This window comes from Taurulus bubalis (assembly GCF_910589615.1).
Source record: "Taurulus bubalis genome assembly, chromosome: 8".
NCBI lineage: Eukaryota > Metazoa > Chordata > Actinopteri > Perciformes > Cottidae > Taurulus > Taurulus bubalis.
The window spans coordinates 13,362,491-13,386,548 of NC_136596.1; the positions used below are offsets into that span (position 1 = coordinate 13,362,491).

At 43.0% G+C, this 24,058-nt stretch overlaps 1 protein-coding gene across 1 annotated transcript in view; it reads right to left on the reverse strand.

The window, feature by feature from the left end:
• Positions 1-3,473: 3,473 nt before the first annotated feature.
• Positions 3,474-24,058, reverse strand: part of mctp1a (multiple C2 domains, transmembrane 1a) — a gene marked incomplete at its 5' end in the record, with an annotated part of 119,258 nt that continues 98,673 nt past the window's right edge. The window contains 4 exons of the mRNA XM_079221681.1: positions 3,474-3,609; positions 11,160-11,257; positions 11,567-11,676; positions 12,291-12,400. Of these exons, the coding sequence (XP_079077807.1) occupies positions 3,538-3,609; positions 11,160-11,257; positions 11,567-11,676; positions 12,291-12,400 (390 nt within the window). The 3' untranslated portion in view covers positions 3,474-3,537. The remainder of the gene's footprint in view (positions 3,610-11,159; positions 11,258-11,566; positions 11,677-12,290; positions 12,401-24,058) is intronic.

The following is a 24,058-nucleotide window of genomic DNA, read 5'->3' on the forward strand; positions in this document are numbered from 1 at the left end:
ACTCCATGCCAAGTTGTTTATATATTCTGATGGCAATACATCTAAGAAAGAGTGGTAAAGAACGTTCCACCAATAAATCAGGGGGAAATGGCTACTGCAGTGTAAGGCTGAAAGGTTCTTTAACAAATAGAGTGGCTTCCTGTGGGGGCCAGAGTGGAAGAGAGTAAAACCAGTTCTTGCAGAAGTCATCCTGGTCTGAGATACTTGAGGCGCTGATGAGCACTCAGGGTCTCAGCCACACAGACAACAGTGAGGAATGAGCGGTATAAGCCTGCTTGTTGGGGTGGGTCGAGCGTGTGATGGAGCAACAGAGGTGAGGCGAGAAGGGGGGGCGGCGACCTAACATGTGAAAGTAGTCAGTACTGAGATGAATGGCCATTTATTTCCTTTGCTACTACCAGTAGGCTCGGGAATGAGATTGCTGAAGCTAAAAACACATTTTGCAATAATCCAGACACTCCAAAGATGCAAAAAAAATATTTAATCTTTTGTTTGTTTTCTTCTTTTTTCTTTCAAAATAAGCAACATACATCAGATGCATTTAATTTCTCAAACAGAAAATATACATCGGATTTTCTTTTACCCCTCCTAACCAATTTATGTCTCAGCTCCTTTCCCGTCCTGAAATGTCATTGGCCAGAACTGGCACATGAAGATGTGGCAGGCAATGTCGCAGGCAGAAAAAGACAGATTTTAGAAAATGAGGCAGGCATACACCTACTTTACAACATTATCACCAGACCATCAACAGGCATACTGTATAAAATACAAACATAAATTAAATAGCTATGTACAGTATTATTTAAAAAATAAATAGTCTCATTTCAACTTGGTGCAAATAAAAGTGTTTTTTTTTCCCTTTACAGCTGACAGTCTGATACATTCCTTTTATATAATTTATTTTCTCTATATCATACAAAATAAAAACACTTTGGTTTGCTTGCAAACAAAGCCGAAATCCAATAATATATGACAAAAAAGAAAACGGTATTTGAATGCAATACCACACAATAGTCAACACAATTTACTGAAAAATAACTACATACAGTAGTAGACACATACAGTACATATCAGATATTCAAACAGTCCCTTTAGGCATTATAAAAAGCCATCCTTCACGAACCACAGAGTGTGTTTGTTGAGGAGGCTATAATCAGTCTGCAACGCTGCTCTTAGGGGACAGTCTGTTATTGTCTTTCAAGTGGATTCCTCAAAACAACAAAACAAAATCAATGGCTCTCTGGAGTGACAGATCCAAGCCTGTTGATATTTAAGCATGGAGATGGATAGGTAAATAGGGGGGAGGGAAAGAGGTAAGGAGGGAGAGGGTACAGGCGAAGGCAAGGAGACAGTCGGGAAAAGAGGATGATGAAATGGCAGGAGAGAGCTCTCGCTGTGGTGGGGAGGGGGCTAGAGCGATAAAGACAGAGAGACAGACGACCAGACAGACAAAGGGGGGAGAGGGAACAAAAAGATGCAGAAGGGGGGGGGGAGATGGAGGCAGGGCTCGGTAGGATGAGAGGAGACCTCCTCAAATGTAGCCTGGGCTGTGATCTTTCAACAGATGCTCAGCAAGAAGCCCATGAGACCGTCCCTTCAGACAGGGTCGCAACCCCGCTCACTGACGAATGAGGGAACCGCAGAGAGCGCAAAGGGAGAGAAGCATGATGGGAAAGGGGATCTGAAATAGCATAAAACACACAAATCCCTGACATCTCAGGCCTAGGTCCCCTCAGAGCCTTGTCTTGTCACACAGCGACTTGCTGCTCATCTAGCTGACGGCCGCCTACACCAGCAAACTCCACACCAAATACCAGCTGGCACTTGTGCTGCGCCACACACGCCTTTACAGGCTGATCCACACACACACGACTGAATCTACGCATCCGTCTACAGCTGGAGGGGAGCTACAATTGTAACACACACCGACGCTGAGAAAAGCAACGCGTCTTTGATTCCATAAACGTGTATACGCAAACACTCTTACATATACAGTTCACATACACAAGCCTCTGTCTCTGGAAAGACGGATCAAAGTTGTGCTGTGGGCACAGGAGGTGGGGCAGATGGAGAGGGCGGCCAGCCTGGGGCACAACAGCACAGAGAGCATGTTTGTGTTTGTGTGTGCGTGTGTGTGCCTGAGAGGGAGAGAATGTGCCTGCTCAAATGGGATGTTATGCTTTCATCTGCGAGCAAGTAGGTAGTGTAGTGTGTACGCGAGATCTCTGAAAGAAGCAGCGTATTCACGTTAGAGGATATTTTAGTTTTGTTGTGTTTGCACGCATGCTTGTGCACGCGCGTGCGCGCGTGAATGCTTTCTTGTGTGGGCGCTGAGGCAAACACACAGGGAGATGAGAGGAAAGGAGACCAGCCTTTCAAACAAGATTAGGGCTGTGGCTGCCTAAAGGCCTGCATGCCTGGCGACACTCTGCATAGACTGGGTGACATCTATATTAACACTACGACAGCAGAGCGCTTGGTCTGCCGCGTCATTTGACAGGCAGAGACGGTGTCGCAGGGACTGACGGTGACTGACAGGGGGCTTTGACATGTTTTTAAGGGGTTAAACGACGCTACTATTAAATTATAAAAAACAATGCCAAATGTCTTATACTCAACAGTGTCTTTTTTTCCCTCCTAATATTATTTAATTATGATTATGTAATCACAATCTATTTAAGCACAGACTCACTGTTCTTTAAACTAATAGCCCTGTCTGCTGTGGATTCATTCTTTTGTTTAGGATTCATATCTTTTTTTGGGGCCATTGTATCAAAGCAGATACGACCACAAGCCTTCAGCCTGTTGGTCCAGGTTTGTGTTTGTGTAGAAGGACATATCTGGGGGCTACTACCATAATTGCTAATCAACTTGGGTGGCTGAGTTAAGTGGAAACAACAGAAATTACTGCCAGTGAACATGACATCATTACCACATCCAAGAGAGAAATAACACAAAAGATACTTCAGTACAAAAACAATTAGAAAATATGAACATATTACCAAAACCATTTGATAACTACTATATGCTCTAAAAAAGACTTAAAAGTTGACTGCAGAGTGACATTGCAAAATGTTGGTATAAGGCTTGTAATCTTGATAAACATGGATTGCAGTGAAAATGTCTTTTTTGGGACGGTGAGTATAAAAGTTAAAACTCATTTTACTCATTGTGTGACACTTGTCACTTGTGGCAAGCAGATGGACAAAGTCCTCCAAACTGTCAGAGTGATGGAGAGAAGAAAGGTGAGTGGCGCACACGGCTGAGAAAAAGGTCATTCCAGCCATCCTTCCTACTCGCCTTAAAAATCAATCAAAAGCTCTTTTTTTTAATACAAAAATTACACTTCAGGAAACTGTACTGTACGTCATGAGCAATTTAAGACAGAAAAAAAAGCATTTAGAAAAGAAAATTGGAAAAAAAAAGGAAGGATAGCTGAGCTGGTCCGGAGCCGTCTTCCTCTGCTCCTCTGAGTCCAGTAATAGACCACAAGAAGGAAAGTGAAGAAGAGAAGAGTTGGTGGGCGGACACAGTCATCTACCCGGGGTTGTTTTTCTTCCTTTTATTTGGACTGAAATTGGGATCCAGTTTCAGCTCTCGGTACTGCACCTGTTAAAACACACAGAAACACACACGCAGGCATGCACGCACACGTGCGTGCGCACACACACACACACACACACACACACACACACACACACACACACACACACACACACACACATACACACACCACCCGGTCAGGTGGAAAGAGCAAAGGATGCTTGAATAGCACAGAAACCCTCCAGAGGCTCTCTGAGTCCAGCTGTGTGGAACAGTGGCCTCAGGGAAGGGATTACACACTGATTACAACACACACACACACACACACACACACACACACACACACACACACACACACACACACACACACACACACACACAGACACAATCCATGTACACTGTTCAAACCTCCAAATACATTCATGCTTTCACTCGCACGCACACAAATATACACGTACACACATACTTGCACAGATGTGGGACAGTGGCCTAAGGGGAGGGATCACACAAACAAACAGAGAACAGGGAAAGGACTCATGGGAAAGCTTGGAGAGATAATAGAGTCATGACAGTATTGCAAGATGGTTAGGAGAAAAGGGGCAGAGAGATGGGAAGGAGACAGAAGTCAGAAAGACAATGTAACCCTTACAAAACCAAAGCTTAGCTGGGAGTTTTAGTTACTACAGTATTAACACATTGCTGATCACATGTAGCTTGATGGACACTGCGGTAGATCTCAGAAGCTTTATTTGGCTAAACCTGTAATTAGGGAAAAAAGTGTTAACTCTAAGTTCATGTACTGTTGAAGAAAAAACCTGTCTTCTCTTACAAAAACACAAATGTTCATTAGAAAATGTAGACTATCTATTGGCAAGAGAGATAAACAAACAAGCACCTTTTTGTTGTTTTTACATCATTCATTGTACAACTAGAATTAACGCCTCGCCCCGCCAACCAGTCATGTTGCAGTTTATATCATGTCTATCCAAAATGTCATATTTTTAGCCTATTAGACATTTTTGTAATTTTGACCACCAATTTCTAAATCAGAGTAGATTATTTGAAGACATTTTGGTTGTTGTTGGCGTTTCTAGTTTTCCCCAAAAACACTATACATATGATATTTCCCTAAAGACATGAGATGGGAACACCTCAACATTAACATGGTTTGGTCAGAATGTTTGATGGACACTTTAGTTCAAGGCATTATACAGCACTGTAGTGTCTATATACGTTTAACACCCCTCATAACCAGGAAGCCCCCCACAAAGATTTTAATGCCATGCTGTACCCGTTCAGCTATACAGTTTAGCTTTTAAAAGCAGCATTGTACTCCTTTAAAGCCTCATGTTAGGTTTGTTGTTCTCTTCACCAGTTATGTAAGTATAAGACTAAAACTCATGAATGTGCTGGATGTCTTCATCCAATGTGGCCCTACTTTAGCCTCAACTTAAATGAACTATTTAACATTTTGGGAAATACACTTATTTGCTTTCTGCCAAAGAGTTGGGTGAAAAAAGTGATACGTAAACTTTATTTAACAACCAAGACATTGAACAACCAATTACTTCTTTTGTATTAGTATACAATTACTATTGTAGTACTATTATACTACTATATAGTATTTACTATACTTAAATAAATTTAAGAGGCGCATCACAATCACTTCAGAAGAGGCTCTGCTATCACTGAGGGAGTGTCACCTACGTCTCCCAAAGAGAAGTGACTCTCACTTCATGTGATGCTTTGCAAAGATGGTGAGCAGAGCTTAGAAAGAAGCTGCTCTTAAGTGATGGACACTCAGACGTAACAGCATCACAGTGGCTGAGCCTCAGCAACCAGAGACTGTCACTCTGGCAGGCTCATTTTCAGATGTGTGTGCGTGCAGACACAAATACAGTCGCTAGCCTAGACAGATTCAAGACACTGACAAGCACTAGCCACTGAATCAGAATACTAATAGAGAAGAAAAAAAAAACAAGACTTAACAGTCACAGCACCAAAGAGCCAGTATCATCTGTGGGATCTTTCCTTGGCTGATGTACTGTAGGCTACTCTGCCTGTCTGACTGACTGACACCCTCTCTGATTCTCCAGGCAGACAACAAACTGACGTCAATATGGTTTCTCTGTTCTGTCTCATGGTGGGTCTGTCTGCTATGGACGAGAACAGCAGCGTCTCTCAGCACTGGCTGGGAACAAGCCTTTATCATCCATCTTCTACTGGTTCCCACTGTCGCTTCAATATCGCCTTCCAGTATCCTATCCCTGCATTGTACAAATCTGAAAGGCAAACAGGCGTGTGTGTGCTTACCAATGAAGACACATGCATACCAGCAATAAGAATGTATATACACCTCACACATCTCACACACACACACACAACACCCTGCCACTGTATCATTAAAATCCCATCCACACACTGTACACCCACATACGGTACAGTGGGGAATTTCAGTTCCTTCTGCATCACAGCGATAGACCCCCATGTCCAATGTTAGGGGGATACCAGATTGGTTAGGCCAGCATGTGTTGCTCTCTACGTCTCACTAGGCTGCCAGACTTCACTGATATAGATCTGGACACTCCTCACTGTCCAAGGCAAACTAACATCCTACTAAACAGCTGTACAAATAGAGCCAGTTAGTTAGATCAGTGAGAAAGAAGAGAGACTATGAGGTAAGTCTAGAAGACAACAAGGAAATAGGCCAGGTGGAGAAAACAAGGGAAGAAAGTAATGATGGGAAATGAGATAAAGAGGAGTCTGAAATAGAAAGAAAGGCGAGGGGCAGAGAGCGGGACAAACCAACAAAGGAAACAGGAGAGAAAACAATGAAGAAGAAGAAGAAACTGAGTGAGACAGAGGGAGATTTTTGGACAGTTGGGTGATGACAGATACTGTTCTCATGTGGGTGTGGATCCTTTTATAGCCCTGCCAACTAAAGCAGACAACGGAGCAAAAACCCAGGGGACAGAGAGGGTTTATATGGCCCCATCTGTGTGTGTGTGTGTGTGTGTGTGTGTGTGTGTGTGTGTGTGTGTGTGTGTGTGTGTGTGTGTGTGTGCGTGTGTGTGTGCAGTGGTAGTTTGGTAAGGGGACCATGACAGTCCTGGCACAGTGCCCACATTAACTGTGATCAATGGCAGTGGTGACAATGGATGGAAAAGTGAGTGAATGGTGGAATGATGTAATTCACTTATGATTGAAAGAGTAACAGCACATCCGCGTGTAGTGAAGTTGCGAGGACATGCCTTTTAATATAAAATAATGATAAGCAAATGCACAAAATAATCTGTTCCTACATGCAACTCCTTCTCACTCATCGTTGGCTGCAAGCGTGAAGGCATCTACCATGGATCCAAAAGTAGGACAGGTATTGTGCGGGATCACTGGCTGTTAGTGGTCCCATTACACGGCCACACGCCTACAGCAGCAAGAAGGAACACAGCGATTTAATTCTGCGCGTTGACATTTCTGTCCAAACAAAACTATTTGTGAGCGGCGCGCAGAAAAAACAAAGAAAAGTTTGCATGTCAGTAGAAAGTAGGATTTTGTTTCTCATGAAGAGTAGCGAAGGGGATCGACAAAAACAAAGGGTGCAGGAGAAAACAATATCTCAATCAAACAAGAGTTTTCCCTGTGAAGAGCTGCCAGCCAAGAGAAATAGAGCTCATGCGTCACAGGTTCAATTGCACCTTACAGGTGACAGGCCTGCCTGATGCTATACCCTTGGCTCCCCCGCTCACCTCACCTAATAACACACGCACACAGAAGCACACATACCCATGCAGACAACAAGAGCTAGTTAAAAAGAGAAGAAAAGGCAGAGTAGGCGAAGAGAAAGTGGGACGTTAGCAAAATAAAAGAAACCGGAATTGGGTGAAAGTAAAAAAGTGTGGTAATGCGGAGAGCACATAAGCAATTTGGTAGCGCGAGTGGGGAGCTTAAAGGGAACATCAACAGGAAAGGCAGTGGGTAAAGACCCAGCGCTGCTCAAAAGCTGCTCCACCCTCGCTCCTCTCCTCTCCTCTCCCAAATGTTGACAGTACAAGTGCAAAACAGGCTTTGAAGTGTGCTCTGCTGAAGGGGCGCCGTGTACCGTGCTTCGTTTAACGGTGTTACCCACAAAGCATCCTGGGACCTGCTCCTCTCTCCCTCTCTCACTGTCTCTCATTCCCTCTCACATTGAACCTTCGACTATGTTTTGATGATGCCAGTGTGGGCAGACAGACGAGGCAAAACCAAGGTGGGTGACAGTGAGCAAAAAGGCGAGTAAATAACTCAAGTCAAGAAAGGCAAGGGAGCAACATTTTAATGATACTATGTTATTCTGTTTTCCAGTCCTTTCCACAGAGCACAAAACTCAGCGGGTTTCATCTCATGTGACGCCTAATGGAGCATAAGGGTTATTAAATGTTTCCAGGGAAATACTATTGTGTATAGTTCACACATTTGCACATTGGAGGATTCAGCACTTGTGTCTATTGCTGGGAAAGAAAAGGCATGTCAAGGTGACATAAATCAGTGAGCAAGAAAAAAAAACTAAGTAAAGAAAGTTTTGCCTATTAGCTGCTGTGGCACGGCGCATACTGAATAGTGACTAAGAGGCCACTTGCAGTGAAATGTTTAAATTTGTCACAAAAGTGGGAAAGGACAAAGCGGCGGAGAGAGAGACCTCTGGTAGATTTAAGTGATGGCATCTGGCAACGCTTCAACCTCTAACTATCCTGCCTTTGACCCTCACGTCCAATGAGGTTTCATCCCCAACATAAATGTTTTCTAAAAATATTAACCTGACTCCCCACTGCTCATTAGGCGCTAAATTGGAGTGCATGCTTATTTTTGTACTGGGTGTTTGATCCAGCTCCTTTACACCATAAAGGGCCACTTGGCATGCTAATTGCCTTGGCCTTACTTACGCACTCCCTAGCTCACATTGCTAATGGTGTCGTAAAACATACTAGTGCACTGACACCTCCCAAACGCCAGGTAGGGAATACTCAGCACTATAAAGGTGCTCAGTTTTGCCTCGTTTAAGAGGACATGAAGGATTCCCTGATAATGACCGTAACGATAGCTAACGCTGGTAAAAGAGCCAAACCAGCTACAAGAAACTGTAACCCAGGGAGGGACAGACATCTCACGCAGACATGCGCTACATACCATGCCAGCCTTTAACATCGCTGCTCACAGAGACATAATGATTTAAGCAAACTGTTCAGGTGGTAAAAAGGTAACACTGCCTGTTGCAGCTCCCATGCACCACTGAGAGTTTAGTTTTTAAAGGGTGTTTGACAGTGCTGTTAGGGGCCCAGTGTCATTGATTTAAAGAGCTTGGTTTGCAAGACCTTCCGTTAACTGTACAACCAATGAGAAGTCGGTATTGTTGCAGCTAAATGCAAAGTTTATTTTTTTTTTTACACTATAATGAGAAATGAAAGATGAGAAAACTATGAGAGTCCTAAAGCTGTTCTGCAGTTACTGTGCTGCTGTTCAGCGACATACGTTATGATGGACTGTGGCCCAGTGTGGATGCCCTTTATATATAAAGTCATTAGGACCTCATCAGTTCTGGTTGCACTGAAGCACCTCCAAATGATGTGGAACACTGCACTGAAACACCCCCTACCCGCCTCACATGCACTTCTACTTGGAGAGCGTGTGTGTGTGTTTGTGTGTGTGTGTGTGTGTGTGTGTGTGTGTGTGTGTGATTATGTATGTGTGTTAGGTCACACTGGGTCCCTGAAATAGCACTTCATTAGTCATCCAGACTATCAGGCATAGTGGGCCCCAGCACCAATGCCAGTGGGTGCTATGGACACGTGCCCGTGAGGGGACGCTCCATTTGGACCCCAGCAACTCTCTGCATCATCCAACAGCCGAAAGGGCTTGATCCCCACAGGCGGCTTTGACCCAGTAAGGCGGGGGCAGGCAATGAGGTGAACCAACAACCGCAGGCAGCTGCGGGACGCATCACAGAGCAGAACGTTCTGGTCTGTTTTTAGCCAACGACTGCTGTGCGGGGTGTCGTCGCAGAAAATGTAACTTTGGATTCAGTGAGAAAGTGATCTGTGCAGGTCTCAGTTCTTCATCAGCTCACTGAGCAGTGAATCTAAATTGTATTGACCTTATGTTATTGATACAAAAAAAGCTACCCTGCTATAAATAATCAAACTAGTCATCTCCAATATTCAATCAACTCTACTTGTACTTTCTGTCCTAATTCCTCCCCCCGTTTCTCCATTTCCATCCTCATCTTTTCTCCCTGAAATCTATTCTTACCCCCTTCCCTCGGTCTTTCACCCTCATTACCTGGTAAGCCTCCGAACTGTCAGTTAAACCTGGCAACTATTACCATTCCGACAGCTGCAGCAATAACTCTAACAGTAGCACTTACAGTATAACTTATACAGTAGGCACAACTCCAGCAGCACGGGCACCAGACCAGGGCAGCATGTCTACCCCCACCTTCCCCAGCCAGCAGGCCCTCATTAGGGGCCTTGTAAAGACCTCATACCTGCCGGGCCTGGGCCCCTTCACTGCCCCGCTCCTCCTGTCTCCAGGTGTGTAAGGTGGCTGCACTTCACCAGAGGGGACAGCTTAGGCTCATTTAAGCCTGTGGCTACCTGCCTTGTGCCTACTGCTGCAGCAGGCCTCAGTAAACTATGAAACTGTAAAACTGCACGGGGGCCGAGCGGGGGAGAACACGGGGGGTTAGCGGGGGTGTGTAGGGGAGCAAGGATTATGACCCTGTAAAGATGAAAGAAGTTGCGGCAATAAGCGATCAAAAAGGAAGTGTGTCAGCACTGATGTGGCAGGGGATTGGTCGTATCAGAGGCCCCGGGTCAGCTTCGGCCTGCATGTGCGTTTATGTGTGCGTTCATGTGCGTGTGTATTGAACTCAGCACAGCAGGGCTTAACAGCCACAGCGGACACCATCGGTGCTGGATAACACAACGACTTTCACAAGCTGCCGCTTAATTGCAGTTTAAACTGCACTTTGTCCTGAGCAGCACAGCACGTTACTGTTAACACACACACAAACTACACACACCTACACACCTATATTTTCCCTAACGAAGCATCTGTAGTCTTCAGCCACAAAGTTAATCTGATCTCACGGTTAATGTAGAAGCAAAACCGCATGGGGCTGGTTAACTGTTGGTTTACACTCTGTTTCAATTACTAGCATAGCTGGGAAACAACAGCTAACTGTAATTGTGTGTGAGTGTATGTGTATGGAGTCAATCAACCTAGTTATATGCTGGGCACTAAACTCACTTAACCTCGTTATCTTGTTACACAGCTCCAGCTATGTATGTGGAAATTGAATTAGACTAGAAAGCTATTAATAGGAAAACACAGGAACGACTTTGAAACAATTAGATTAGATGTCTGCATGGCTTAAACAATGGATAGTCAGTTCACCCTGCATGAAAAGTACAACAGTGAGGCGCCAACGGCTGAGTAGAGGAAAAATAAAGAAAGGACACAGAGTTAGAGATAGAGGAGATAATAAAAGGAGCCCTAACCCTTGCCTGTGTCTGGGACTGACAGATGTGTTGTCACAAAGATATACAAGATGAGACAGAGATGAAGATGGAAAGTTCACCCACCACTTGTACATCTGAGGGCACTCTGGACAGAAAGTCTAGCAGCTCGTTGTTATCAATAGTGTACGGGTCTCGCAGCTTCTTGGTGAATTTATTCACACCTGTAGAGAGAGAAAAACGGTGGGGGCAAGTAGGGAAGAGATGGAAAAGAGAGGTTGACATCAGCACATACTGCATGATAAACCAGTTAATAAAGCCTTTGTGATTGTTGTACTGTTGAAAATGTGCATTACATTCACTGATTGTTCTTTTCCCCCCCAAAACAAAACATAAAAAGCAGTATGAAACATATAAATTGCATTGCTCTGCCACAGGTTTACTTGGATACAGTAATTACATTTAACTTTACATTCACACTTCCAGTACATACAAATACACTTTTTAAATCACATGTTTTTACATAGGCTCACCCCAGGCTAACACAATGTATCGTAGAGGGATGAAGTAGATGATGGTGGTGGCTGCTCCGAAAGCCACAATGGCCAACCAGCTTAAGAAAGGCACAGTCCAGTTAAATGTGCTGAAAGGAGAGGAAAAAAAAAAACTCTAAAAATGTTGAGACATGGCAAAGCTCAGTCTAGCCGAACAGGCCGAGAAAGAGTAGAGAGACTAGTCAGAGAGCACATTTTATTTCTTTTCAACTCAAACAAGGTGATCTGGATTCCCCTGCACAGAAAATTCATCACATTCACTGGAACTGTGCAGAGGGAAATAACTTCACCCCTACAGGTCAGCATTGCAGGGTGAAAATGGGCTATAACTCAATACATCTAATCAGATAAATGCTTTCAACTTTACAAAAACACAGGTCACAAATGTGTTGATTTGAAACGCTTTTATAAATAACCAAAGAAGGAACCTATAGCCTGACTCTTTTATTATTACGGATTTTAATCAAAACTAAAATCCCTTTGATTTGTCTGTAAAGTGAGATGTGATAAACACAAAGATAGACAGCCTGTGTATTTGCCTCTCAGGGGTGAGTGTCACGCTGGCAGTGTTTCCTGAGATCAGAACTGAGTTATACTCAGTTAGGCTGGCAAGGGGAAGCGGGGCAACCTGGCATTGCAGAAAAAACCCTGGGACATGCGGAGCGATGCGGGCCCGATGCCGAGGAGCGGGCTTACGACTCACTTCTTTATCCTCTCGCCATAGGAGGCCACTTCATCCAGCGCATTCTGCACACTGATGCACACGTCCTGAATGGCATAAAGCTTGTTCATGAAGCCCTTTCTCTCCGAGTCCTGTAAGAGGACAGATAGAGATGTAGGCGAGGGAGAAAAAAAGCAAGGGTGAGGGAGGAAGAGATGGAGAGAAACAGTGAAGAGAGGGGAGTAGAGAGAAAGAGGAGAGACACAACAGAGGCTGGGCACAGGCATCTTTGTGAGAACAATGCATTTTAAATAGCGTCAAAGATTTGGGGTGGGGAGCCAAATCACCGGATATCCTGCCCGAACTGACGGAGTGCTTTCATTCAAGGCAGTAATAGAGATATAAAGTCGGCAGAACAAATCAAAAATGCTCACACAGGAAAATTTGAATATGTGAATAGAGAGGCAGAATTAAACTGAAAGCCAATCTTTGGGCTCTCCCTCTCTCTCTCTTTCTCTGTTGCTGCTTCTGCCAAGACAGCCAGGAAGACCGGGCAGAGCCCTCTTTTTGTTCTGCTGGCTGGCACACTGTGATGATGTCACCAGCCGTAACATCATTAATGTCCTTATTAAATGTTGTCACCCACCATGAAGAGCTCTTCCTTTTCAACTTTTGATGGTCGTGAACTTGAGGATACGCGAGAAACCACAAACTAGGCAGACAATCTCAAATCTACAATTCCCCACCTCATACTGAAACAAAGTGAGGAATTGAAGAAGTCATGCAACAGTCAACGAGCCGCCTGCTGACTGAGTGACAGCAAAGGGACAGGACGGATCTGGACAGAATGAGGTGACACAGAGTGCTTAGGAGCCGTTGGCTGAGTGAGGACATCAACACGCAGACTTGTTGTAGCTGGATGTGATTGGCGGGCATGCTTGCTTGGGAGACAAAAGGGGCACATAACAAGAAGACGAAGACTATCTGTTGTCAGAAGAACGTCCAGTGGTACTAGTACCGGTGGGCAGTTTATAATATGCCGATGGTAGACTTATATTATTAGATTATCCAGTTCCAGTATGTTACCACTTACGCAAGTGGATAACTCTAAAAACTAAACTCAAATGTTTTACTGATATAGTGACAATACGTTCTGTTTTATTAGGGGGCGGGTGGAAGTTGTTGGTATTCAACTATTGTTGAGAGTACAAATGAAGACTTGCAAATCCTTAAAAGAAAAATCCTTCATAGTTCAGATAAGAAATACTTTGGATTTCATAAAGCTGGAAAAATAAGGATATTACACAGCTGTTTGAAGAACCGACAAATAAAAAGAAAGAAAAGTTAAAGAGAAACCAATACACGGCCAACAAATGTTTCTCTATGTGAGAGAAACAGCAATGGCTGTGTAATGAAGAAGATGGATGGACATTGTTAGATTAGAGAGGTAAAACCCTGAGTAATCCTCATCATTATACCCAAAGAAGACCGTAAAGTAGTCAAAGACATGAAACCTCCAGGACCCCAGAGGCCTTTACCACATTTCGCTCCTTGAGGTTCAGGCCCCCCACCTCACCACAACCATCCCATTGAGACCCAAAAAACCCTCCATTGTCCCGAAACCCTACCTCTTCTTTTTACTCTCCATCCAGGATCAGATAATGTGAAAAATGAACCATGGAGCAGTCAGGGAGACCACATGGCCTCCCCAGCAAAACCACACAAGACAAATAGATATAATTAGACAGCGTCCCTGGGTTATTTTTCTTCACAAATATTTTACAAGACTCCCTTTCTTTCATCCTTTCTCTCCTTCTCAGTCCTTTCCTGAGAGTCCATCTGTTTTTCATTGCTCGCTCAAACAAATCTCAGAATGCAGGGTCTATTGTGCTGGGCTGGGTTAGGCTGAGCCGAGCCAGGCTGGGCCCGGTCAGGTCGTTTTATTTTCGGGACAGTGTTTGAGGGCCAGGGGAGTGGTGTGAGAGAGCGGGCGGGGGTGGAGAGGAAAGGTCAGAGGTCAGAGGAGTATAAACCATTGCCACATGCACCTCGGACCGCGGTCTGACTCGTATTTCCTGTCTTCAAACACGGCTCAGGGAGGCGGGAGGTAGCAATAACACAGAGGGCCACGGAGAACCTTGTTTTCCCAGCTTCCCTGCACACTGCGCACATATGGAGCCAGGCAACCTGTTCTTATAATGGAACCTAATATGCACACGCACACACACGTACAGACACATACACACACATACACACACACACACACACACACACACACACACACACACACACACACACACACACACACCCTACAGCTATTAGATAAGGTTGATCTGCACACCTGGTCTTGCTGTGTAACTCTACAACCGATATTAAATCCTGACACAGATTATAGGATGAGGGCCCTTGACTTCTAAAAACAGTTTCTTTCTCTACTGAACAAGTTTGTTTTAGACTGCAATGTCATCACTGATTGAAAGGGAAGTGATACCGAAAGATAAGGAGAGAGACATTGCATTCACACATCAGTCAAGGTCAAAGAAGCTTTCTGTTGATTTAGATGTTTGACAAAAAACTGTGAACTATTTGAATCAGGGAGGTGAGCTCTCAGAGTCTTGTCATGCTTTCTGTGGCTTGTGAGGAATGTTTGCACATGGGTGTCAACCACCAGCTCACATTGTTTTTCAGTTCTGACTAGTTCCTAGTCTCGCCCAGGAAGATGAGCAGGGTCTGTGCAGGAGACTCAGGGCCTGTATTCCCATCGTCTCTTCCAGTGTCTGTCAGGAAGACTGAGTGGGTTTGTTTGGAGACCTGAAGGCATGGCTAATAAAATTAAATCTGCAAGGCCTCTCGCTTTGACTTGGCTACAGTTGCAAGTCATGTTAATGCTCAAAGTATGCTACAAATCCCAGCACCCCTGACAACAGTGTTCTGAAGGATGCTCCTGCATGGCTTGAATAATTCAGATAGATAGTGTAATAAGCTTGCCTAATGAGTTTATCATCATGCATTTTAATAGACTGCAATTTTAGGTTAATCTGTAATGTGCTACACTGATATGTTAGAGTAACTGCCTTGTCTACTACAAACGGTCATTGTAGTTCATTCTTGACAAGTTCTCATGAAAGATGGGTCTGCATTTATGTAGACATGTATACTTTTCTGTCAGGTGCACATATGTTTGTCTGTACAAGTATAGTACAGTACATTTACAATTAAGTGCAATGTGATTAACTGCACTTAGTAATAATAAAGCATATCTGGTTCTAATAATAATCTTTCTGCCAAAACTACAATGAACAAAAACCATATGCGTTATACAAATAATACAAATTGATTGCATATATAGTAGAGAGCCGTACGATTAAATGAAAACAACATATATATGCAAGAATATCGCAACACAGATTAGATTTTAGCATCCCCAGGTTTGGGTTGACAAAATAAAATAAGAGAATATACAGTACATACTGCTTTAAAATAATGTTCTGAATGTCCATGACTATCAGTAGTCTACTGATTTGCTCATTTAAAGCATCAGTAATTTGGTTCTCCAGAATGCATACTAGAGTACCTTTATATTATCGGAAAGACATTTTCAGGCCTTTACACACTTTTGTCATTAATATTAATTAACTTTGTCTTTACCTGTGTGATGGTTTCTCTCTCCTTCTGAAAAGCATTTGTTTTATAATATATTGTTTATATAAGGGCCAGGGCCACACAGATGTGAGTTCAGGGTAAAATCAGAACTCCATTGTGTGGAGTTAAATAAAAAACTCCATTGATTTATTTATTCCTTGAGTAAATTGTTTCTGTGTGCAGAAACTAATCTTGACATCAATTAACTCTCCTCAGGCTGCTAGAAGAAATATTCATTGAGTCGGTGTCCTTTGTTGGCATATAAATGTATCTTTAGTGGTTATGTCCAAAGTTTGCATCATTGTTTGGATGTGTGGATTGTGACATGAAATCTCAGCCAAGCACCTAGTTCAGCATTGAGCCACCCTGTTTACAAGTGTGTGGAGCAGGCTGCATCATGGGAGTGCTCCTATCAGTAAACACAGAGACGGGAAGGCTCGTTAAAGTGATGCGGGCTGTTTGCATGAGTTAAGGAGAAACAACCCTTAGTGACACCAGAGAGAGCCCAGGACACACACTCTCTCTCAAACACACACACACACACACACACACACACACACACACACACACACACACACACACACACACACACACAAACAGCCCAGTCAGGCTAACCACATTGCACTTGCTGGTAAATTGTGGTAAACAAATGTGGTAAACTCTTTGAAACACTTGATTAAATATTTAACAAAGGGAAGATGCTCACTGCCTCTGTGTATTCGACTGCTCCATTTCTCTTTCAGGGAGATAGCACATAGAGTATATCTATATGCAAAAGTGCAAAGTGAGCAGTTGTAAACTTTTACAAAGACAGTGTGTTCTTCACTGACCCAAGGCCTAGAGCTAAACAAGAGAGAGGTCACTGAGGACTTAGCCTATTACGATGGACTCAAATATCTGTCCTATATCTATTGGGTGGAAATAGAGAGAGCCATTTGAGACTGTTTTAACCTCCGATCACAATGTTCTCCCTGCTGGGTTACAACATAAAAATGATAAACCTAACCGTTATAATACAGCACCATACATCCCATCACACCACGAAATGAGTCTGAACCAGTGGCTGCTGCTCATTGCCGCTGTGCTAAAATTGCACCTGTTTTTCTTTGTTTTTCTTTTTGCCTCTCTCACTCAGCAGCACAGTAAAAATTGAAATGTCATATAAAACGTGACAGGATGCTAATATGTGGCTCCCAGAGGGCATCTGAAAGCGTTCTTGTTGATTTTGTAACTGCAGAGGGAGGCGGCATCCCTCCCATTTCCACCCCAGGAAAAAAGAAAAAAACATTGAAAAGTTGAGCAAGTTGAGGAATGCTTTAGGGGCGACACAAATTCAATTTCCAAAGCCTGTGCAAGAATTAGGAATGACAGAATAATAAATAGCGCATACAATTAGCATCTACTGTGTACTTAAAACTTGATATGTTGCAATCGCTCTGAAAAATCAAATATGGATACAAGAAAATCCTGATTCTATACCCATAAACAAGGTATTTGGCTGCTCTTGTCGACTTGTAGCAAATAAATAAATATAACAATAATTTAGTGATTGATGAAAGTGCAACACTGTTCACTGGTAGGAGGCTTTCATTTGCTGATTAATATTCACTGGTTGTATTCAGTTCAGTCTGGTCATATTTAGTTTGTTCTCTATAGAGGAGTAAATATTCTGAGTCACAGTGAAATGGGCAGATGTCCTTTCTCTTAAATGAAGCAAGCAAGAATATAATCTATATAGTTAGTACATTGCAAAAAGCTACAGAAAGTCAATTAGTCAATTAATCATGATCAAAAATAATCTGATAATCTGTTAATCACCAAAATGAGACACATTTGCTTTGCATATTTTCATGAAAATGTGAGCAACTGTTCTGTAAAGTTTCTGGCAGCAAGTCAAATGCAGTCAAGGAATACTTTCTGTCTCTCATGTTGACCACTTAAATTAAATAGTTCAGCTCCTAAACCAGTTATGTAAGCCAAAAATGTTACTAAAACTACTGTGTTTCATCTGCGTCTATTCCAAGTATTACCAGCTCCACTGGAGAGCGATGAGTCACAGATTTGACCCCCTGGGAGTTAAGAAAGTCCCTAAAGGGAAAAATAAATAAACTTGGCAACCCAGTGGCCTAGAAGAACAGATCCCCTCTGTCAGGAAATGACAACAAGACGAGACAAAAGGCCCTGCGACCGGCCTCAGATGCCACCATGCAACCTGGCACCTCGCCAGCGCCACATGAAAGAGGCAGATGTTCCCCCCGTTTTTTTAAGCAGCGGCTTTAATAAATAATGTATCTCTCATACAACAACTAATCCATGGGCGAATGTGGGGAATACATCTTTATTTCCCTCCCTCTCTTTTTATCATAAACACATAAATATCTGTTTAACTCGGGTGTTGAGATGTGCTGCACGTCCTCCCGGCCCTCATCAAGCGGCTCACACACACAAAGGCCACGTTAAAATCTGAAGGGGCATCACACTTCCATAGGCCCAATGTAAATTTGAGGAGTGTATGTCTGTGTGTATAGGATGAACACAGAGTTTTCTTTGAGAATATCTGTGTGTTCAGAGGGTTGCTCCCACAAAGCCAAAGTCAAACTCCAGTTTAGACTGTCAGCTGAAGGTGCACCAGCCAGACACAATGCTCTCTAGTACTAATTAGTCTCTTCACCCAGCCTAGTCCCATAGCGAGGATAAATATACGCATATGTAAAAGAGGGGGATGGAGGGACAGAAGGAATAAAAGAAAGGTGGTGGTGACTTATTTTCAGTTTGACCTCTTCTTCCTATCCTAAAGAGAAATGTTTCTGGTGTTATGTGTGTTTGTGACTCTGATGAGTCGGGTGGCAGGAGGCTGTTTGCCACTGATCATCTTTACCCATCTCCCCCTGGGGCCTCTCATCACCTCCACCACACCAACCACTCCATCAGACTCAAGGTCAGCGCACACACACACATAAATGACTACCATCCCACAACTTTTGTGCTTCCCCTCCTCGCCTCCTGCTGAACGCCACCCGACCCCCGCCCAACCTGCACCCCAAGCCCGCCCAATTCTCCCCCACTTTGCCTCACCTCTGCTCCCCCGCTCCGGCACTCTCCTTCTCCTGTCCTTCCCAGGATCCCGCCTGGCAGTGTGTGATGAATGGGACAACATTACTCTTGTCCTCTGTTGGCCTGGTTTAGCTGCTCCAGCCCATCTCCCCCATCTGTCTGTCTGTCAGTATGTCTATCGGTTTGTCTGTCTCAGTCTTTCTGTCTTGGTTGGCTTAAAACATATACTACTGCGCAATCTAAACTCTGGATTCATTTGTTTTTTACCAAGGCACAAATGGGATTTTACAGTCTTAAAATAAGGTACAGAAATGTGGTAATTAAATTAACAATTATATTTATTGTTAAGACACATTTAGGCTTTTTTGATTCTGTTAAGTGGATGTCTATTCTATATTCAACTAATTAAGATTTTAAACTACATTATAACATATTTTATCAAGTAAATCATGTTTTACTCTTGTTCTGGTAAAATCCGATCTGATTCATCGCCTCGGTGTGTAAATTTCTTGCGAACTTTTGTGTACCTTTAATTATATATTCATGTTTAGAGACATACAAAAGAAACAGCTGTAACATCCACTGTTTTAAACTTTGTTTTGGAAGGAGGAGAAAAAAACCGACAGAGCGAGAGTGCATCGCTATGAAGTGTAGAGATCACGTCTTCAAAAAAGTAAATAAAATATGCATCCTCTCTGTGCTCATTACAGATTTATGATTCTTTTTAAAAGAAAAGGTGGCGGCTGCCTTCTTACATGTCTGACTTTCAAATTCAGACGACAATACTGTCAAGTGTTGTGCTCCACATTCTGTCCAATGAGAGACTGGGAGGGCTGAGTATGTGCCATCTTCAACATCCTATTTGGTGAGAGTCGCAAAGAGACTAACTTTGAGTGGATTAGAGCACACAAGAACTCCTCACCTACAGTGCAACGAGTACTCGCCGGAATCCTTTGATGCATAGTTCATCAGTCGAAAAGTTCAGTTGTTTCAGCCGCTTGTGTGTATGTGATTCAGAACAATAACAGTTGGGGGAGTAGACATTGCTGCATTAGGCATAATGAGCATTGGGATTTGCTCCAGCAATATGAAATAGTTTTGCTTTTTCTGTAGCAACTTTTTTTTCTTTACTCACAAGCGCATTAAAATCACCCTACAACCGCACACACATGCACACACGTATACACACCAGGGTTCTAAAAATCATGAGAAATGGTTCGGGCTTATTATCAGTTAGGGGTCATAAGGTGTGAAAACAATAATTATTTGTGAGATGTAAAAAAAATAATCCAAAAGGTTTGTTAAATTTTTTTGGGAGAGTGAAAAAAAAATATATCACACAATGAGGGGAATTGTATTCCCTTATGGCCCCTCTCACTGCACAGAATATACCCCAAATAGGTAAGAATTAACATTAGTACCCCAGAACAAAAAAAACTTGCAGTGCTACAGGGAAGTCACACAAAAAGACGAGAGCAGCCTTCCATGCTGGAGCCCCATTAGTTCCCCCTCACCTAAAAGAGCAGGCAAATGCCTTGAGGTCGGGTTGCGGGCCAAACGTGCAGTGTGTGGGTGTTGATTGAGACGTGGACAGGGGACAAGTACTGTACATAAACCCTGACAGGACAGCAGACAGAGGCCGTCGGACAGACGATGAGCTCAATAGGAAACCGGAAGACAGCGACACACACCATCGGGAGTCAGTGCCAGAGCCACACACATGCCCACTTACCACCATTGCTCGTATCCACTCAAAGTGCCAGGAAGCCAACATATCCTCGAGGATATGGTTTTTATCACGGCTGTCCTCCCAGGGGCCTGGTTTAGGGTCCTTGTGGATAGATTACAATGAGATTTTCTCTTTACAACCCGGAGAAATGAGGGTGAAAGGGTTAAAGAAAAAAATGTGGATGTTTTACAACTTGGTCTTAAAGTTGATGTTTTCGCCAATATAACAAGGACGGAGACTAAAGTTAAGAATAACATTGTTCTCACCAAATGAGTCACGATATATTTTTTTTTTTTCTTCTAGTACTCACCTTTATACAGACCTAGAACAATGTGATAGTTGGGCCAAATAAAATGAGGCTTTTAATTCCTTAAAGATATACTGTCCATAAGTACAAAAAAAGACCCACAGTGCAAAAACTACACCATTTAATTTAAATAACAAAGGCCAACGTTAAAGTAAAAGTGTTAAGAAGATGGCAGAGTCAGAGATTGAAGGAGAAACGAGTGAAAGCAAAAGACAAAGCATAAGATATGTATCTGGGGGGAATAGAGATAGAGAGAGATGATCCACCTGATGTTTGTTTGTGACAAAGAGGAAAAACCAACAATGCAGTGCATTTTGCAAAGAGAGACAATACCCCTCCATGCCTCTTTCACCCTCCTTTTTGTTTTCATTCCTCCCTCTATTAGCAAAACATGATTAAAATGCAATTCTTACCAGCGTCTCTGCTCAACAATGAGAGAAAAAAACCTGAGATGGAAAGAAAAATGAAGCGGAAAAGTCAAAAGCATCTTTTATGGCGTGACGCTTTTCATCCTTCACAGGCGGCGAGAAGAAAAGAACACATACATTCAAACTTTTTTCTCTTCCTCCCTTTCCCATTCTCCTCAGCAGTTGAAAACCCCCATGATACCCGAGGACAACCCGCTGCATTACAAGCTCAATAGCCTCCCCAGAACAACATTTCAGTCACACTTTTTTTTTGTCAAAGAATTGATATAATTCCCTGTGCTCTCTTTAGTCCAATTACATTATGCCATGTCGCTATCTCAGCAATCTGCACAGTGCCGTGACTGGGACTGAGAGAGGAGTGCTGGGGCCTTGGAAGGTGCCTCAGAGCTCTTTATGCTATCTGGAGATAAGTCAAAAAACTTGCACTGTTTTAAACTATATTCACACCGGGACAATGTGTGTGCCAGTTTTAACATTATATTGGAGCAGAGAGACTTAATGCTATACAGAAGAAGAGACACTATCTGAAACAGCGATGGGGAGAGAAAGAGACAGGTACATACAAACAGAGGGGTTGAGAGATATTGCATGAAATGGATGTGAGGCCTGCAGGATGAGAGCTGGATATGTGTGCTGATACAAGTCGTTCGCCAGGAGTTACATATACATACAACCAATGTTGTGTGTGCCTACAGGGATTATGAGTAGACGGCTGAATGGTGGTAAAAGCACACTAGATGACCAGGATAAAGAGCTAATGTGGTGTAGGAAGATGGCTGTTTGGCAAGAGAGATGAAGAAACAGAGGATCGGGTATGCTCAGCATTAAATACAAATTGGACTCATCAAGAACTCCAAAAATAAATAAACTAAATAGCACTCATAAAGCTGATGACACCAGACATGCATTCCAACTTGCTCTAACCTTTTTGGTTATGTGGAAAATACCATATCAAGTCTATTCATTGTGTGTTATTCAAGTTTTGCACGAGTCAACAGTCCTATATAATTCAAAACTGTATTTTCATCCATTTAAGGTACAATTATAATCAGCTGGTTCCTTAATAGCTCAACAATGAAAAGCCATTTCATTGCTGGTTATAAGTACGGTATAGAATACCTTGGGGAATTGGTCCATAGAAATGCTCAAGAAATTACTTTTCATTTCAGTTCATATTTTAAAGATCAAGGTGCTGAAGCTAATGAATGGTCAACTCTATATTTACCATCAACTTTGCACATGTGGGAGGGAAAGAGAAACGGGGGAAAGTTCATGAGGTATATGTGTGTGTGTGTGTGTGTGTGTGTGTGTGTGTGTGTGTGTGTGTGTGTGTGTGTGTGTGTGTGTGTGTGTGTGTGTGTGTGTGTGTGTGTGCTATAGATAGACATGGAGAGAGAAAGGGAGAAGGAGTGCACAGAGCAGTAAGCCCGTGAGCAGGACATGATTGCAGCGTGTATCTTATCTGTGTCAGGTCCTCCTGAGGCTAGTGGAGCCTAGCTGAGCGGAGCACGAGCGCTTCAGTGACCAGTCAACCGTGTAAAGGTAATCCTCTCTCTCTCTCTCTCTCTCTCTCTCTCTCTCTCTCTCCAGTAAGCCAGCCGGCCGCCCAGCTGAGCTACACTAAGCGAGATGCTCAGAAACAAACCCATTTATGCACACAAACACTCACAGCGATGCAAAGCCTTTAGGTGATTGCCTCATGACAGCTCTGGACAGTGAGCCCACAGGTGAGAGGAGACATCCCAGGCTACATTGTGCACTGAAGCCCCTGCAGTCAGTAGCTTGTAAATATAAGGATTCTATCGCACACTGTCTACATCTTGTAATGTAACTTCAAGCTGTATTGGGAGATAGTGAAAATGTCCATAGCAAGGTACTAGCAAGGTATTTTTTTATATCAGTAAGATATAATTATTTATAGTCTTTGGGCGAGTAGAGATGGTTTAGGTGACAAGAAGTTGCAGATACTTAGATGTGAGTACATGTCTATGTTATTTAAAATATGGCAGATGTTTTGACATTATAGCAGAAAATCACAGGTGTAACTAATAACATTGATAATTGCTGCTCTAGGGTCCCGGTGTTATGCATTCTGCTCAGCCGCGTGGCTTCCTTTGGAACTTTGAATGGAGCCATTGTTAATCTTCCAGTAAAATGAAAGTGCTACCAGGAAGGTGACAAGAGCCTAATGGGTGGCTAAGTAGCTTATGTGTCAGAAAATATGATAATTTCAAGCATAATATATATATAATACAGGTAATGTTTAAGTATACAATTTCTAAAGCTTTGTGTCTTACATCCATGTATTGGATCACTAATGTACTTTGAAGGAGAAAAAATGCATTTGCAAGTTGCCACTATGTTTAAAATGAGTTTAGTTTAAAATAAAGGTTAAAAGCTGGGGCAGTACACTGCTAACATATTTTATGTGGATGTGCAGGCAATAAGAATCAAGCAACATTCCATGTTGAAGGTCAACGCTCACACACACAAACACACAGTGAAGAGGAGGAGAAGGAGGAGGAGGAGGAGGAGGAGGAGGAGGAGGAGGAGGAGGAGGAGGAAGAAGAGGAAGAAAAAAAACGAGTTTGTGTCTAACATTCTTTCACCCTTCATGTGCTGTCCTGCTTAGCGTTAACAACTGAGCCGC